Source organism: Stereum hirsutum, assembly GCF_000264905.1.
Source record: "Stereum hirsutum FP-91666 SS1 unplaced genomic scaffold STEHIscaffold_18, whole genome shotgun sequence".
Taxonomy (NCBI): domain Eukaryota; kingdom Fungi; phylum Basidiomycota; class Agaricomycetes; order Russulales; family Stereaceae; genus Stereum; species Stereum hirsutum.
This window is the reverse complement of record NW_006763148.1, coordinates 1,061,319-1,078,925: the sequence shown is the minus strand read 5'-3', so window position 1 is coordinate 1,078,925 and position 17,607 is coordinate 1,061,319. Positions and strand designations below refer to the sequence as shown.

Below are 17,607 nucleotides of genomic sequence, written 5' to 3'. Positions count from 1 at the left end.
ACCGGTCTGAATCCGTCGACGTCAATGACGAGTTGCGAATGATAGATTCAATACTCCCGAAGAGACCGGGCTGGAATACAAATCGGACAGGCGGCTACATAGTCATACATATCATGCAAGCAGACTGCGAACGACACCAGATACAAAACCGCTCAGCGCTGGCCATAGGCCTTGGTCTCGTAACCCTTCTTGCCGACGATGATGTTCTGCAAATAACAAGCCTGATTAACACATGCAAGATTCGCGAAACTTAAACAACGCACCTGGGGCTCCTGGTCTTTGTTCGTGAGGTAGTTCTCCAAAATACTCTTCGTCCCGTTCGCGTACCGAGCCTGCGCATCGAGAGTCGTGCCAGAGTAGTGGGGGACCATGCCGTTGCCGGCGCCGAGAGGGTTCTTCATTGTGCGCCAGATGTGGTCCTTGGGCGCGGGCTGGACGTTCCAGACATCACCGGCGTAACCATTGAGCTGGCCGGACGCGACGGCTGCAGCGACGGCGTCCTTGTCACAGATGGCACCGCGGGCGGTGTTGACGAGCCATGCACCCTATTCACACGATGAAAGAAGAAGCAGTCAACATCCGTATATGTCATGGACGACAGTAAAGCGATGACGTACCTTCTTGAAGTGCTTCAACAAGTCAGCATTCACAAGACCCTTCGTCCCCTCGTGCAACGGGCAGTTAACAGTGACGACATCACACTTCGACACGAACTCCTTCAGGTCCTCAACACGCTTCGCGTTGACGGTCCTCGCTGCCTGCTCAGGGAGCGCCGTGTAATCGAAGTAGAGAAGCTCTTTGCAGTCGAAGGGGAGGAGACGCTGTAGGACACGGTAGCCGATACGGCCGGCACCGATGGTGCCAACGACTTTGCCTTCGAGGTCGTAGGCGTTACGGGCGATTTCTGAGACTTGCCAGTCACCACGTTCAATCATCTAGTGGGCCGTTAGTTTAATTGATCAAGATGTGGAGGCAGGGAGAGGATGCGTACTTCGTGTGCAGGGACAAAGTTGCGGACGAGGAGGAGAATGGACATCACAACATGTTCAGCGACGGATACAACATTGGAACCAGACACCTATGAGGGCGATAAAGCATTCAAACAACGAATAGGTTGAACGGACTGTCCAAGCTCACCTCGAGCACTTGAATCCCCTTTTCAACAGCGGCATTGAGGTCAATGTGGTCTGAACCAACACCAGCCGTGATACAGATCTTCAGGTTTTTGGCCTGGAAAGAGATACGAAGAGAAGATTGACGTCAGTATGCAAATGCGGGGTAATTGCCAATAGGTGCGCTTTGAAAGGGGCCCCGGAAGCCGGGATCGACGGAAGCAATGAAACGCACCTTCTCGATGAGGTCACGGGTGAGGTAACTGGATAATAAGCAAGGTCAGACTCGGAGCGCCGAAAGAGCTGGTGATGCACAAGACATTCAGGGGAAAGGTATTCACCCTGGGTGGAAGGGCGTGGTGATGAGGACCTCGGCCTACGCAGAGAGTAGAGGTGGTTAGCGAATGGAACGAAGCACGATTATCGCGACCATCATGCTTACATCGACTATGTGCTTCTGGAAAACGCTGTCGGGACCCTCCTTATCGTCTGAGACCTACATAGACGGAGGGAGGGCGGGTTGAGTGGGGATAGGGGGTTCGTGCCCAATGAACGTACGATGTACTCATGGCCTTGGGACTGAAGGTAGTCGCGGATACCGAGCTAGAGAGAGGCATCAGTCTTCGCATTCAGCAGAGCAATAGTAAAGGTACACACCTGGTTCTCGGTCGTGCCCAAGAGACGGGACTCCTCCTCCGCATGCTTCCCACCAGAGTACAAGATTGCGAGGACCTGGGATCCACGAAATCAGTGGCTACTAACATATTCATGAACGAGTAAGATAATGACCTTCATGATGATTTGGTTGGGTGGTGAGTTGGTAAGTTGAAGTAGTTGAAGGGAGTGAGAGTGTTGTGATATCGATGGAGAGGGTGAGGGACGGCTTATATAGAGCGCAGGAGCGGGGTATATTATGATCCATAGGATAGGTCGTCTGATTGGTCGAGCCAAAAGAGACTCGCCGTTCACGTTGGCCGGATGAGATGTGAGACGCGCTTGTTTGCCTCTGGCTTACTGCTGAACGTGAACGGCCACCCAGTTGCGCCCGACGTCGTTCGTCACATGCCCGTTCTGCGCCGACAGGCCCCTATCCCTTTCACAACACAAGAGGCGCCACCTTCCGATACCGTCCGCGAGCGATGATGACCGCTCTTACACGCCGTCATCTACACCGAGCACGACCCGCGATGTTGAACCAAGAATAGAATGAACAAGCGGAATTGTCATCGCACGAAAACACTCGCGTTATCCTTCCGCCGGCTTCTTGTCAACACAGATTACTGTGGCGCTGCGCCACCTCTGGCGGACCTGGGCACCTCGCGGAAGTCCGCTGAACGAAGACCACACGAGCTCAGCCCCGTGAGTGTCTTGAACCTCGCGTAGAGTTCACACCCAATACTTGACTCTGAACCTTTTAGAGCAAAGATAGTCAAAGACGAGGGAACGGTCGGTCTTGGTAGTCATCTGTGTCTGGGAAAACGCTCTAACCGGAATCTCAGGCTGCTGGAATGTGGGCCACCGGCCGACACTGAGTTAGCCCGATAAATGCCTTAACATGTCAGCGTAAAGCTATCTCGTCCGATTGAGCTCGCTCGCATCAGTGACTTGTCGCAACTCCCGTGGAGGTCCGACATACACACAGCCCGAGGATGACTGCGACTCGCAATCGAGGGGACCCAGTTCGCTAGAGTTATTCCAGGATCCTCGGAGGACAGGTTCGTGCTCACAGACTTTCAGTACCAATAAGTGAAGAAGTTATCCCAATTCAGTGTAGACTGATCTCTCTCCCAGTGCCTGTACGAGCTTGTCGTGAACCGTGTGACACCCAGGCGCAAGTTGGGGCGCAAGCCTCGCTTGGAGTGAAGTCACAAGGGTGTCAAGTGTAACCTAGCACAGCCTAAAAGCAGGTCAGTATCGCTAGGAGCGAGCCTTGTATGGGTATAACTGGACATGCATATAGCGAACGAAACGTCATCGCCAGAAGCCGGACTCTGGTGAACAATGAAACGTCTGTTGTCGCCGGCATTCCAAGCACAGAGAAAAATTAACGCACGTTATGTCTAGAATAAAGTGAAATTTTCCTCGTCAGAGATGATGCAGCTAGATGACTGCGCGGTTGAACAGAACGGAAGATGAGTGGAGGGCACGGTGACCCAATCAACACGACGAACGCGCTCGCGGGTTGGATCGGGGGCCAATCAGCTCACATGAGCAATGTTCCGAACCTGACCGCATCCAATGACAACGAGCGGGCCACAGCGGGCCACCCAATTGCGACCTTCCTTCTTTAACCGTTACAGCATTCCGCCAGGCCCGACGACTTCTATATTCGTTGAGCGTACTATCCATGGAGAGTAGAACAAAAACCGTTTTGATTACTGGCTGCAGTGCGGGAGGAATCGGACATGCACTCGCCAAAGAGTTTCACTCCAAAGGTCAGCATTCGCATCGACCATAACGAGGTTTAGAGTAGCCTTTCGAGCGTACCATTGTCCTAATTATTACCTGGTCCCAATCACCGTGCTCGTATCTGCGTAGGTCTTCATGTCGTAGCGACCGCTCGTCGCCAAGAAGCAATGCAGGAACTGTCGGCTCTCGGAAGTCGAATGACGACCTTAGTGCTCGACGTGACTGACCGGGATGCCATTCGAAAAGTACGTGATGAGTTGGCGACGCTAACTGGCGGAAAGTTGGACATCCTAATCAACAACGCGTAAGACGCTTGCCAAATGACAAGTATGAATGACAGATGCTTATACCATGTTATATGCTACTCGTCTCCTTAACAGCGGACAAGGTATGCGTCCAGCATGACTAGATATCCCGTTTGATATTTGTCAAATGTACTGACAACATCTTCGTGTCTTTCGCTATCGCAGCCTACCCTGTCGCCGTAACAGATATGGACATGGACGAAGTCCGTGCCCTCTTCGAGCTCAACCTCTTCGCACCCATCATCTTAGTACAAGAATTCGTGCATTTACTCATCGCCTCCAAAGACGGGCGAATCGCGAACATAGGGAGCGTGTCAGGCCTAACGCCGATTCCATTCAGCGCAGCGTACAATGCCAGTAAAGCTGCCTTGCATGCGTTTGGGAATACGTTGAGGGTTGAATTGGCGCCATTTAAGTGAGATGCTAGTGGCTGCTTCGTTCATGTTTGATCATGAAATGGTAAAGCTGAGACTTCCTTTCTTTTGCGTGCGAAGCGTCAAAGTGCTCAACGTGGGTATCTCATTCTCTATTTTTATTCTATTGTTACAGTAGTAATGTTTGCTCTCAGGTCATATCCGGCTCTGTTCGAAGCAACATAGCTAAGCCTCGGACCATTCCAGAAAACTCATTGTACAAACCCATGGAAGATCTCTATCAAGCGAAACGTGTCAATACATCACAGTGTCAGTGCTGTACTCCGGGATTCTTCTTCTGTGTGCTCTGCTAACACCACGCTCCTCGTTGGCAGCTCAGGAAGCCATCCCAGCCGACGAATACGCACGTACTGTGGTGGCCGAGATTCTCAAGCCAAACCCACGAAGATATCTCTGGGCTGGGGGAAGGACGTGGATAATTTGGTTCGTGGATACGTTCCTAGGTCAACGAGCGTTCGTAAGTGCTTGACATCTTCTTTTCTGCTCATCTCATTCCGGAATCTACGTCGTGAAGCTCTCATGTTACTCTGACTAAATTGACGTGCATCTTACTGGCAGGACTGGATCATGACCCGCACATTTGGCCTTTCGGAATTCTCAGCACGAATAAACAGCTCAAAGACAAAGACAGCCTGAACGTTCGACTTTTCCGTAAAGATGTTTTCATCAGAATATTTTGGGCCGGAAGTTCCAGGAGCAGATTCAGATTTAGTTGTCAGAGTACAACTCATCTATTATCTCTAAAGAGTATTAGTCCAGAATAAAACGCACAAGCAAACCAGACAAGGTAGTAAAGAATGACCCATCAACCCCGAGGTACAAACGAAAACCTTCTACTATGTAAACGAGTGGATGGAGTCAACGAAGGTGGTTCACAACGAGACATTGTCCATAGATCCCCACACACCCCCTGCACCACTGTAACCTCCATTACCCACACTATCTTTAACGCAATATCCGAAACGATCACTTTACTCGACCGTGAGAGTCGTGTTCGCCCTCAAATCCCTGCTACTCGCGCCGACATAGAAACCATACTCGCCAGCAGCGACAGCCCACTCCTGCGCGGCAACGTCCCAGTAACTGAGATCGCGTTGGCGGAGAGTAAACGTGGCGGTCTCAGTGCTGCCGGCTGTGATGGCCACCTTCTCGAAGCCGCGGAGTTGACGGATGGGTTCGTCCGCGACGGAGGGGAAGGAGACGTAGAGTTGAGCGACCTCGGAACCGTCTCGAGAACCGGTGTTCCTTCATGGCCGAAAACGTCAGCATCGCCGTCCTACTATGAGGTGAAATAGCTGTAAGGGCGGTACTTACTGGATCGAAACCTGGACCTCAACGACATCGTCCCACAAATCCTCCCTGCCACCAACAGCAAGCTGGCCACTGGCATATCCAGACGTGACATTCGAACTGGTCACAGTCGCGTTACCGTACGTGAAACTGGTGTATGAGAGACCGTAGCCGAACTCGTAGCGTGGCGTCATGTTGTAGTAGTCGAAGTACTTGTAATCAAGGAGGTTGCCCTCGTCGTAGGTGCACACTTCGTCCTCGCAGATGGTGAATTGTGCGTAGTCAGACTCATTCTGGAGTATACCGTCAGTTCAGTTACAATAGGTCAAGACGAATGACAAACCTTAGCGATGGTGTAGGGCAGGCGTGCAGAAGGGTTGACATCTCCATAGAGAACATCGCGGATGGAGTAGCCAGATTCTTGCCCGAGCAACCCAGCGTAGAGCACCGCAGTGACGTTAACCTGAAATCACATATAGAGTGAGATTGTCTCTTCAGACATCGCGAATTATGGCCGAAAGACTCACGTTCTCGATCCAGGCGTCCAAGATCCTGGGTCCAACAGTGTTCATCACGACCTAAGGACATAACAAGTCAAATTCATGCACTCGACCAACGAGCAAATGGTGCAGAAGACTCACCACCGTGTTGTTACAGTCAGCAGCGACTGAAGTAACCAATTCGTCCTGAACGGAGTCCCTGAGTTCTGTGCGGTCTGCGCCCTCTCCTGACCAAGCGTTCTATGCGATTCCAACAAGAAACAGCGTGAATGAACATCCTGCCGTTGCGATGCGATGATAACAAAGTAATTGATACGCACCACGAAAACAAGACAAACATCGGCTCCGCTAGCGTACCCGTCCAAAGTAACCGCACTTCCAGTTCCAGAGCTGACCAAAGCGCTGGAAAACCAAAAACCCACGTCACCATTCGCCGTTCCAGGGTGCAACAGTAAGCAATGAGGTCGCGAGAACTAAGGGGCGGGACATAGTTGCGTACCTTCCAGAGCCAGAAGTGTAGGTGTTGTTCAAGATCCAGCGTAACATAGTATTATCCACTCTCGCCTGCTCGATCAAAGCGTGTTGCGGCGAGACCGAGTAAGTGAGTGAAAGGGCACCGCTGCCACCGGGCGAGGTGAGATGTCCGTAGTACACGTCGTCTTCGCCAGCCACAGAGAATTGGAAGTTTGGACCACCCTGCAGTCACCGACACCAAGTTCCAAAACAGTCGTGAGTCAGATTGTTTCTCTAATATAAAAGCTGCAAAGGGTGGCGCGAAAGGACTCACCATGGCCGATCCAGCATGAGACCCGAAGATGGCGACGATCTGGGGAGCGGATAGAGGAAGTGCGTTGTTTGTGTTCTTCAAAAGAACGATGGACGCAGCACCGACATCACGAATGATTTGACTGTTGTTACCACGGACTCTGTATCCGGTCGCGCCCGTGTCTTCAGGTTGGCTTCCCACCTTCTCGTCAAGTCCGGCGTAGTACCAGGCTACCATTCCAATTCCGACGTCAGTCAGGAAGTCGCGGATTTAGAAAGGGTGGAAAGAGAACGGTGTAAACCGAGACGGACCTATGAGATTACGGACGGCCATGTCGTCGAGACGGGTCTGAGAGAGAGAGCCGTTGCTGATGCCCTCCAATATGGTATCGTTGGACCAGTATTGCGATGAACCATAGTCCAGGCCGGCAGTGGCAGAGCCAAACGCAGTCTACAGAACATAGTTGATGGTGAGTCGGCGCTTGAATCAAGTAGCCAGTTCAACACACCTTTTGCCCGCTGACATCGGCATAGACGAGACCTGAGCGCAACATTGAATCATCCATTATAATAGTGGATGGATGGTGGGGTGCATACCTGGGAAGCCTATCTCCGTCTTGAGATAGTTATTCAAGAGCTCGGAGTTCTCGCACGCATAGCTCTCGTTCACGCGATTCATAGCACACCTGCACAGCGTGGTCAATGACAGTAATTTAGCATCACTGTCATGAAGCCCGAGCATGAGGGATCACTTACATGACTGCACCCATACCAGCCTTGGTACCGTCGTAGAAAGGCCACAAGTACGTTTCATGCAAGGCTGAGTGGACACGAATAAACATCAGTTACTGGAACACATATAAAAATTACAAGACGACAAAGATATTCACCCTTGTCATCCACATCAGCTGAGTACGAGACGGATTGACTCGACGGAGAATTTAAGGATCCAGAGGCTTCACCTAAAATTAGTGAATTATGGGCAGTTAGGATCATCTCTCTTATTTGCCAATATGGACTTGTGGCTATGCTTACGGTTAGTCTCCTGCTCGTTCATCAAGAAGTGCTACAAAAAGAAGACGCGTCAGACACGATGTTCGTCCGCACTCCTTGTTGGAAAAAACAAGCATGCCTTTCCACCAGGGACCACGCCAGCATCAAGGATAGCCTGGACAGCAATTCCGAAGGTAATACCGTTGAGATATGCATCAACACCGAAAGATTCGATGTTACGACCTGGAAAATCATTCATATCCGAAGTTAGGAGGCCAGATCAAAAGAATCTCCCGAAGTCCTTACCACCCCATGGTGACCTTCCAAGAGGCTCCGATACGGGACCCTAAGTGATGGCGCGTTCTCGAGATCAGAAGCTGCCCTGGATATATTAGACGATAGCTCGAGATACTCACATTCATGACCTGGGTACCAGCGGCATAGTGCTCATCACCCGAAGCCTTGTACATCGAGTACATGAGGTCCTTGTCGAATGTCATCGCCACAGCGTTCCCTACAGAAATCGCGGGTTCAGTCGGAATATACCCAACGTGCATACCTGTTAGACGCACCTAGCGGGAAACCGGAGGCAAAGTAATAGTTGTACAAGGACGAAGAACTGTCCAAGAAATCGAGAGCGGTGAAGTTTTGAGATTCGATGCTTGAACCAGTGATGAGTTCGATCTTCTCCTCGTTGGTGAGGGCTGAAACGAAAGCGGTCGCCTTGTCATATGCAGATTGCCATGCACCAAGGCTCACTATTTCACAGACGAAGCCATTGGTAAGTATGTTTGATGAGAATGAGTTCGAAGGTAGAAGCAGCGCACCTGCACCGGAGGAAAGAATGGAAGTATCGTTGTAGCTCGTTGAGGTAGTGTTTGAGGTGGAGTTCGAGGCGGCATAGACACCGGACGAGACGAAGAGCGCGACCGAGAGGGGCGCAAGGAGGGATGGTAACACCATCCTGAATACTGGGCGGCGGGGAGGAGATCAAAATTGAACATCAACAGTCGGCTCATCGCGCGCTTTATAAGAGTTTCGGTAAGAGGAGATCGCCTAGAAATCCAAGAAAACGACACATAGCGACTGTAGGATGGTCGAACATAATTTCAATGTGAGCTCATCGCTACAGCTGCGCGCAGCGAGCCGCAGTACATTTCCGTGCGGTGGCCGAGAGACAAGCGGATGAAAAGACGATTTAGGGATAAGCGTAGTTGCGGAAGAATGTGCGCCCGAAGAAGCAAGAGATTTGCATCAGGAGGAGTTGGTGTATACAGAGCCCGGAGTCCAAGCATACAACTGCGACATGTGCGTTCTATGGTCCGAGACCTTTCGATGGATGGTCGATGCGTCCTTGATGGAAAGAAGGTGGTAGAGTATTCATATTGGTATCCTTGTGTTCGATATTGCGCAGCGTAGACCAAAACTTGTACGGAAAATCCTCGAAGCACTCGAGGCTGTGACAACGAGGATTGATACCTGTCTCCTATGAAGCATGTTGACGGTGCATGCTCCTCAAAAAAGACATCTCGTGCATAAACGCATAAGCCCTTGACACCAGAACTGAGAGTCAACCCTAGGATGAGCTCAAGAATGCGATGGGTGGGATCGTTCAAACGTCCAAGGTCCGACCGAGCTGCAGGCTGCTTCAGGTCTGCCCGACATGTTGAACCTCCTCGAAGTAAACAACAGAAACGTGCAGAGTAAAAGGTCTGGATCATGAGCGACACAAGGAGGCCACGAATATTATGCGAGACGGAGCGGATCCGGAAGAAATATTTCGTTGGGACTTTGACGACGTCATCGTGCTACGCCGGCCTCACGGGTTTGTTGATCTGGCGATCACCGATCCCGACTTCCGAGGAGTCCGAATCCGAAGGCGAGCCGCCAAGCTTATACGGTACAAAAGCGAAGATATAAATTTGCTGGACCCTGCTAGATTTAACACAATAAAATACCTCTGTCTACGTACATATTCCAGGATAGCTATGCAGCACACATCTCTACAACACGCCTGCCCTCATCCAAGACACCATCTAGAAAACCTATCCATCCATCTACAACAACCCCTGTGACTCTAACATCAACACCACACTGTGAACAATTTCCGGCACAGTCTGACTCGTCAAATCCACCGTCAAATCTACCTCCTTCGCATCCGGAGCCTCATACTCCACATCCACCCCCGGGAACCCGGTAATCTCGCCCTTCCTCGCTCTCGAATACACGTTCCTCCGATCTGTCTTCTCGCAGTGCTCAAGAGGAGTCGAAACGTGTATGGTGAAGAAGTTACCTCCAGAGCCGCCAGAGGAGAGTACAGTGTGGCGGGCAGCGTCGCGGCCTTCTTGGTAGGGAGCAGTGGGGGTGGCGATGACGGCTGCGCCCGCGCGAGCGAGTTCGGCAGCGACGAAGGCGATGCGGTGGAGGTGGGCTGAACGCTCTTCTTTTGTATGGCCGAGATCTAACAGAGGAACCGTAAGATTTAAGTCACGGAGCGAGTATAAGGAGGAAGTTGGGTACCTGGTGAGAGCTCGTGATGGACAGTATCACCGAGCAAAAGGGAGACGCTACGGCCACCTTGTTGGTTGAAGACGGTCTGGAGTGCCCTGGCGATGGTGTCTTTTCCGGAGTTGTACAATCCAGTTAATAGGATGACAAAACCCTGCTTCGCTCGTGGAGGGTAGCTTTCTCGGAGGGTCTTCACAACACGCCTGAAAACGTTGTGAGAACAGGTCCTTAGAATAATCGTTGAGACAGAGGGTCACGCACTCGTAGCTGAACCAATCAGGGATAGCAGCACCCGTCTTCAGCCTCCTACGAAGCTCAGTTCCCGAAATATCAAGGGTCTGAACGCCCTTCGGGACCTCGTCGATAGGTTGATATTCGTCCGACGAGGGAAGGTAGGTCATCATTTGGAATGGCACCATCTCGATCGCGAGCTCGTCGTGATACTTTGTAACCAAGTCTTGAGCGTCATAGGGCCCGTAGAAGTCCTTTCCTTGCGAGTTCTTTCCTGGACCGGCGTGATCTCTGCGGCGTAAGAGTCGGTAAGCAAACGAAGGCAACGAGGACTAGAGCGTGAGCGGAACGGACCTGCCAACGATGAAGTGCGTGGCACCAAAGTTCTTTCGGATGATGGCGTGCCATACCGCCTCTCTGGGTCCAGCCATACGCATAGCCAGAGGAAGGAGTGCTAAGTGACCCATTCCGTGAGGGTATGAGTCCTACAGTTCAGACACCTCGTCAGGCTCGCATCAATCTATACCAGAGAAGAACGACGTACCATAATAGCCTCATACACTCGCACCCGAGTATAATGGTCAACATCTCCCGGCTTCGTCATCCCGACGACAGGGTGGATGAGGACATTTGCTTGACGTTGACGTGCCGCACGAACGGTCAGCTCGCGATGAGCGCGATGCATGGGGTTTCGGGTCTGGAAAGCGACGACTTTGCGCCACGCGAGTTTCTTAAAGTGTGCACGGAGTTCGGCTGGGGTGTCTGTGGTGCCAAGCGAAAACATAGAGCCAAGTGAATATTCGGTTGGATGACAGGGTCGAATAGTGGGCTGGAATGGGTACTTACAACGGAGAGGGACATAGTCGAAGTAAACTGGTGGCTGAATAGCCTGTACTTTTCCACCGATGTAGAATTCCTTGACTCGGCTGCGAAGGTACGCCACAGAAGGGTGTGCGGGATCATCGGCACCAAGAACGTTAATAGCCTCTTTGACCTTGTCTGGACGGTATATATCATCGACTAAAGGCACGAAACAGAATGAGATGATTGATTAGGATGCGGCATCGGATATGATGCTCACTTGTCAGAATAGCGAGCGCTTCATCGTCACGGGGATCGCGAAGGGCCACACGGGCACCGGCCTTTAATGATAGTCGGTCGATGTCATCTTGCGAGACGTCGAGGGTGATGGGCATGGGGAAGAGATGACCGCTTGTGAGACGGAGGGTATCGACGACGCTATACAAATCAAGTTTCAATATAAATAAACTGTAGACTCCAACAAAATTGAAGTAAAGTGGACGGACCTGGTATAATCAGCCTCATTCATGAATCCTTCTAGAGGGCTAAAACCTCCATTCAAAACAAGTTCAAGATCACATAATTGACGCTAGAATACATGAATAGATGTTAGAAAGGACTGAGATTGATAATCAAGGAAGACGAACCTCGGTGAGCCTGATATCAGATAGACCAAAGGCCTCCTCCTTCAATTGTTGCTGTATGCGCTCGTCACGAGCATGGAGATCCTATGACCACCACAACGGTTTAAGCAATACAAATCAGTCCCGACCACCCGAGAAATGTCACTGTGAACGCACCTTGAGAACGCCACCGTGAGGAGTATTGGCCATGTATTCTACTTTTATGAAATCCTAAGGAGATGATGACAATTCAGGGAATGACGAAGGTCTGAGCAGATAATTGGGGTAATTTGCGACTGGAGATAGCCTATAAGGTCTTCTGTTCACTCGAAGATTGGATGAGGGGAATTCGGAGGGTGCAATCGTGGAGGTCGTATTTTGCGTCTTATAACATACCGATGGTGCTGGATCACGCAATCGACTCGTCTGAAAAGTTTTCGCCATGCTTGCTAACCCAGACATCCTCTTGCTTGCCCCGTGCACTTCGAGCAGGCATTCAAATCGATGTATGTGAATGAGAAAGCCAAGGATGGATATGCATTATCTATACAAGCTCGTTGAGATGGGTGTGGATGTGGCGGTCAAGCGAAGTCGCTTAGCGTGATATCAGCAACTTTCGGAATTCTTCAAAGCGTAAATGGCGGCAATTACCGAGGGTGGGCAGAGGGGCGTAGAGTCCGAATATATTCTGCTTTCTTGGCTCATTCATAGCGCCACCAAGTCTTTGCGATATACTCTCTTCATACATCAGGCCTCAGGCCAAGCCACCTTAAAATACTGTATCAAGTACATTTTTCGTCTGAGTTTTGTCTTAAGAAGTGTGCCAACAGTTTGGGGCTCCCCAATTCATTCAGTCTCTTAAAGCTCCGAGAACGTTCACTACTGACCTCCAAGACATGCCGTACATGTGAACAAGTCTTGTCCAATTCATCCTGCGCTCCGAAACAATTTTCGACGACATCACCCATATCTTTGACAACAGGTTCACTTAGACGCATGAAGCGCTTTTTGTCAGCGCGTTGTGCACCTTCCTTCCCCACGCCCTGTGCTTGCAGTTTACGCCCTCTCAAGTCCTCTTCAAACCTTGCAGTCCAATCGCTCATCTCTGCCTGATCTTCATCCTTGAACTCTGCCACTACCCATACATGTCTGCGATACAGTGCGTTCTACTCAAGCTTCCAGCCAATGATATCAGTCCTGACACACGACTCATAGAACTACTCAATTGGGATCATCCCCATGCACGGGTTCGATTCACGTCACCAGTATGTCTATCGGACTCCCATACAGTGATCTATTCCTTCACAGCTGTTCCATAGTTCTTCGAGCTTACGAACTCCCTGGTGATAATCCGAGTCGCAAGTATTTCGCCACCGTCAAGGTCGACGACGTATCGGGGAGCACCCAGGACAGTACTGAGGCCGCTGGGTGGGATAAGCGATTCTCGTTGTGAGCATTTCACTGATGCGAATTAGGCTCTTCCTGTACCGGCTCCTGATGTCTCGCACAAACAGTGAGGCCTTCGAGTCATCGATATTGTGTATTGAAGTGTACAGACGCCGGCGGTTCCATTCAGATGTGCTAATTGGGAGCTTTAAAGAAGAAAGACTGGAAAGGATCTTGACAGATTCGTACATGGTCAGGGAAGGTGTGTGCAACAACTCCTAGAGCTCACCGCGCTCCATTCTAAAATTTTCGCCGCATAGAAATCACCCGACCGTTGCAGTTAGACGAAACATCAAATCAGGCCACGCCGGCTGGTCACATTATACTGAAGGTTGATCTGGAAGATAACAAGACGGGTGCTATGGCTGCCATGGTGCAACGAGCCAAAATTCGTGCCTCTTTGCTTCAACGCTCTCAGTCGGTCGGCAACAGTCACCTACTGAGTGGCTTACAGTCAGTGGATGACGTATCGCTCGATACCATCAAAGAAACATGGGCCCCCCTGCTAAGCAAGTTGGCGGTTTTTTCCAACATAGCTGACTCGGTCTCAGAGGTAGGGTTGAATCGAGGACCATGCGAAGTAGTTGCGGCTGACAGTTGTGTGCTCGACTAGGTTCATCCATATGCCCAGGCCGCGTACCGTGTCATCTCGGCCGCGTACAAGGTGTGTACACTGTCTTCAAATCGTGTACATATGGGCCCTTAGTCTGATGGCTGCGAATCCACAGCTCGTTGTAGCACAAATGCAACGGGACATCAATATCCTACTTCTCGTCGATGCCATGAATGATGTGTACGACTTCGTTAAGGAAGCCGAACCACTCCGCACAGTCAAATCTCACGAAAAAGTAATGCTTCTCCTGGCGCAACAGACAACAGAATGTGGTTATTTTATATCCGCGTATTGTAACGACGATTTCTGTATGTCCGACTTCTCCCTCTATTCGTGTCCTTTTGCACACCTTTTTTTTAGTCACTCGTACTCTGAAGCATGCCGTGGCTCCCACAGATGCAGCCATCGTCGAGTACGGAAACAAGTTCTCCGAGCTCAAGGCCGCTCTTCTAGCCCATGCCACGATCAATACCGAGATTTCTGTCCTGCGTGTTCTAGATATTGTCGAACGAGTTGGTGAATGATTTCAATTTTTAACTTTTAATTTTAATCCATGACACTGACCCCTACCCAGAGATCAAGTTGGATCTTCTGGACCTTCCATATGCTCGGGGCGCTCGATTCCATGGAGGAAAAAGATGCCTCCCCGGGACTCGTCAAGCTTTACTGACCAGACTCAAGGAATGGGTTGACGGCCCCGACCCGAAGGAGAAAGGCGTCCTGATTTTGGTTGGCGATAAAGAGACTGGAAAGTCTGCCATTGCACACAGCATCTCTCATCACTATCATGGACTCCGCCGCCTGGGATCCTCGGTCTTCGTGGATTCTGCGAAAGAGGCTGCTGAAACGCGCATGCCTTTGCGATTCTTCCCTACCATTGCCCAAGATTTGGCCACACTCGATCCACAGTATCGCTACAAACTGTGGGATGCGATAAAAGCCGACAGAGCGCTCAGAAATGCCCTCGACCCCACTGACCAACTACAGAGTTTTATCCTCGCACCATTCATAGACTTAGCTCTGGCAGGTCCTATCATCCTGGTCATTGACGGTTTAGAGAACTGTGACGATAAAAACAGTCTCGGACAGTTCTTGGCGGTTCTAGCTGCGAGGGTCAGCAAGTTACCTTCCAACTTTCGCATCCTCCTGACAACACGCCCGGATTCGCAGGTCTTGAATCGCTTCACAAACCACCCAAATGCCCAGATTGAGCAGTTGGATGGACCTGATGATTTTTCGGTATATAGTGATCTCTTTGAATATGCGAAATCACGTCTCAGTATCGGCCGCCATGCCGGCTCCCTCGAACCCCGCAACGTCGACTGTCTCGATCTAGCCCAGAGCTCTCGAGGATCGTTCCTGTGGATGTCATTGATTTGCGATAGGATCTGTGGCGATCACTCCGATACCAAACTCCCTGAGCGCATTCGAACTGCCATGCTGAGCTGTCCATCTGAATGTTCATCAACGGAGTCGACACCACCCAAAGACGATCTTTATCTCCATGCGCTCCGTCGCCTCTTTGATCCTCGGGATTCTACTACTATGGGACAGTTTAGGGACGTAATGGGAATTCTTCTCGCCTCGTACCACCCACTCTCGCTTTCCGACCTTGTAGAGATGAGAGATCGGGCCTCCTCCGAAGAGGACATCATCGCGGTGGTTACTAAGATGGATTCCTTCCTAACGAATGCCACAGATCGCCGTGCTCCTCTAGTGCCCTTCAACCTCTCCTTCTTTGAATTCCTCCGTGATCCCCATCGAAGCCAACACTTTTTCGTTGACGTAGCGGATCATCATCATCATAGACTCGCCACGAGATGCATCCGTGTTCTGAGCGAACAGCTTCAACTCAACATATGTCACCTTGCATCCTCATATCTACGGAACGACGAGGTCATCGACCTTCCTGACCGTCTCTACCGTTTCATCAGCCCAGAACTCTTATACGCATCTCAGTTTTGGATAGAGCACTTATGTGCAATCGAGGGGACAATGCCAGAAGCTCTAGTCGCAGAAGTCGAACTACTGTTACGAACGCGCCTCTTCTTCTGGCTCGAGGTCCTCAGCTTAATTGAGGCTGTGGATTTAGCGATCAGTGGACTGACCAAAATCCTCAGCTGGAGCCACGCAGCAGTGAGTGTCTGCTTTCGCCTCGACTGCCATTTTACCTCAAGTCTCACATATCTCCCCAAGGTCGAAGCGATCTCTTTTGTTCAGACATTTGAGGCCGCGATCAAAACGTCGGCACCACACACTTACATCTCCGCCATCCGATTCTGGCAGACCGAGCAGCGTGAACGCTTCCAACCGCAATTCAGATTTCCTGAGTGCGTTCCATCTCCCATTGTGAAGTGACCGTTGCTGACCGTCGTAGCACAGAATCTCGAGGTCTCCTACCAAAGAATATTATGTGTTCACAAAGCACCGCGAGATCATACGCTCTATCGCCTTCTCTCCGAACAATCGCAGCATTCTTTCCAGTTCTGACGATAGGATATTCCATACTTGGGATATCTCGCAGTGCGTTTCCGTTTCCACCTTGACCACAATTCCCCATAGGGAGGGGGTACAACATGTCGCATTTTCCACAGACAGTGGAAGCATCACTGTGGTTTCAGGGGGCCGCTTGCAAAGACTGGATGCAAAGGCTGGCGAAATTCTGTCGGAATTCATATTGACCGGTCTACCGGATAGGCAACGGAATAGAGATCACCTCGACTTTCTTTTCGCTTTACGGCCGGATGGCGAACGCGTCGCTGTCTGTTACCGATTCGACGGCTTGTTGTCCGTTTATGATACCAATGCGAGCGGACTTATCTCTCTCCCAGATCCGTTGCAACATGACAAAGTCCCCCGACCATACGAGCGTCTGTCGTCTTTGAAGTACTCGTCTCAAGGGTCGTTCCTAGCCATTGGAGACAGTCGAGGCAGGCTTTGTCTATGGGACGCCATCGAGGGACTTTTCGCCATTGTCATATACACTGGCGGCCAGATCGACACCATGATCTTCTCACCAGATGAAGAATGGCTCATTACTGTTGAGCATGATCCCACACGCATGCTGCTCCATATCTTTGATACTCGTACGGGGGCCGAACTGCACAGTTTCGATACGACGTCCGTGCCACTAGCACCCAGCCTGCGCTTCACGACTAATATCGACGTCTCTCCAGATAAGAAAACTATCGCTTTAGGCACGGCAGGCGATAAATATTGCCCAATTTACTTCATTGATGTTGAAACAGGCGAATCTGGCACGCCGTTGGTCGTGCATAGAGGTTCCATCACTTGCCTAACGTTCTCTCCAGACGGAACCATGGTCGCCTCTGGATCGGTTGACAAGACCGTTCGGGTTTGTAGAGTACTAACGCCTTTCGGGAAACATTCACTTTGGGGAAATGGGGACGAGTCTGGGTGGATCCTTGGGCGGAACAACGAGTTGCTTTTGTGGGTTCCGCCAGAATTGAAGGAAGGGTTCGACTGGACACCGCAAATCCGTGGCGAGGCGCATGGGACATCGTGGACGAAGTGTCTAGTCGAGGAGTAGTTGAATGGGACGGTCTGTCTGCCTGCT

General features: G+C 50.9%; 4 protein-coding genes across 4 annotated transcripts; 1 reads left to right on the top strand and 3 right to left on the bottom strand.

Moving 5' to 3' along the window:
- Positions 1-89: 89 nt before the first annotated feature.
- Positions 90-1,907, bottom strand: STEHIDRAFT_150221 (NAD-dependent formate dehydrogenase; the record flags this gene model as incomplete). The annotated part of the gene is made up of 11 exons (XM_007309830.1): positions 90-206; positions 264-545; positions 618-935; positions 992-1,078; positions 1,138-1,230; positions 1,348-1,375; positions 1,454-1,488; positions 1,555-1,608; positions 1,671-1,715; positions 1,770-1,844; positions 1,902-1,907. 11 exons carry the CDS (start codon positions 1,905-1,907, stop codon positions 153-155), a joined length of 1,077 nt encoding a protein of 358 aa, XP_007309892.1. The 3' UTR covers positions 90-152.
- Positions 1,908-3,444: 1,537 nt separating this feature from the next.
- STEHIDRAFT_125505 (putative beta-glucosidase D) lies at positions 3,445-9,467 on the bottom strand. The gene is made up of 26 exons (XM_007309829.1): positions 8,636-9,467; positions 8,381-8,566; positions 8,225-8,322; positions 8,115-8,154; positions 7,948-8,051; positions 7,851-7,881; positions 7,706-7,777; positions 7,572-7,635; positions 7,413-7,501; positions 7,325-7,356; positions 7,128-7,266; positions 6,838-7,046; positions 6,550-6,746; positions 6,371-6,452; positions 6,192-6,290; positions 6,078-6,128; positions 5,894-6,013; positions 5,575-5,843; positions 4,819-5,505; positions 4,575-4,717; positions 4,395-4,509; positions 4,321-4,336; positions 3,992-4,241; positions 3,902-3,909; positions 3,651-3,825; positions 3,445-3,547 (listed from the first exon to the last, which is right to left on the bottom strand). The coding sequence occupies exons 1-19, from the start codon at positions 8,769-8,771 to the stop codon at positions 5,232-5,234; spliced, it is 2,292 nt and encodes a 763-aa protein (XP_007309891.1). The 5' UTR covers positions 8,772-9,467; the 3' UTR covers positions 3,445-3,547; positions 3,651-3,825; positions 3,902-3,909; positions 3,992-4,241; positions 4,321-4,336; positions 4,395-4,509; positions 4,575-4,717; positions 4,819-5,231.
- Positions 9,468-9,712: 245 nt separating this feature from the next.
- STEHIDRAFT_125504 (ATP-sulfurylase) lies at positions 9,713-12,291 on the bottom strand. Its single transcript, XM_007309828.1, has 10 exons — positions 12,149-12,291; positions 11,996-12,076; positions 11,855-11,937; positions 11,629-11,786; positions 11,394-11,567; positions 11,092-11,309; positions 10,902-11,032; positions 10,578-10,838; positions 10,329-10,519; positions 9,713-10,269 (listed from the first exon to the last, which is right to left on the bottom strand). The coding sequence occupies exons 1-10, from the start codon at positions 12,179-12,181 to the stop codon at positions 9,866-9,868; spliced, it is 1,734 nt and encodes a 577-aa protein (XP_007309890.1). The 5' UTR covers positions 12,182-12,291; the 3' UTR covers positions 9,713-9,865.
- An 825-nt stretch (positions 12,292-13,116) lies between these two features.
- STEHIDRAFT_162217 (uncharacterized protein) lies at positions 13,117-17,580 on the top strand (the record flags this gene model as incomplete). The annotated part of the gene is made up of 11 exons (XM_007309827.1): positions 13,117-13,130; positions 13,187-13,236; positions 13,291-13,420; positions 13,486-13,619; positions 13,678-13,970; positions 14,031-14,081; positions 14,146-14,338; positions 14,391-14,546; positions 14,605-16,166; positions 16,227-16,360; positions 16,413-17,580. The coding sequence occupies 11 exons, from the start codon at positions 13,117-13,119 to the stop codon at positions 17,578-17,580; spliced, it is 3,885 nt and encodes a 1,294-aa protein (XP_007309889.1).
- Positions 17,581-17,607: the final 27 nt, after the last annotated feature.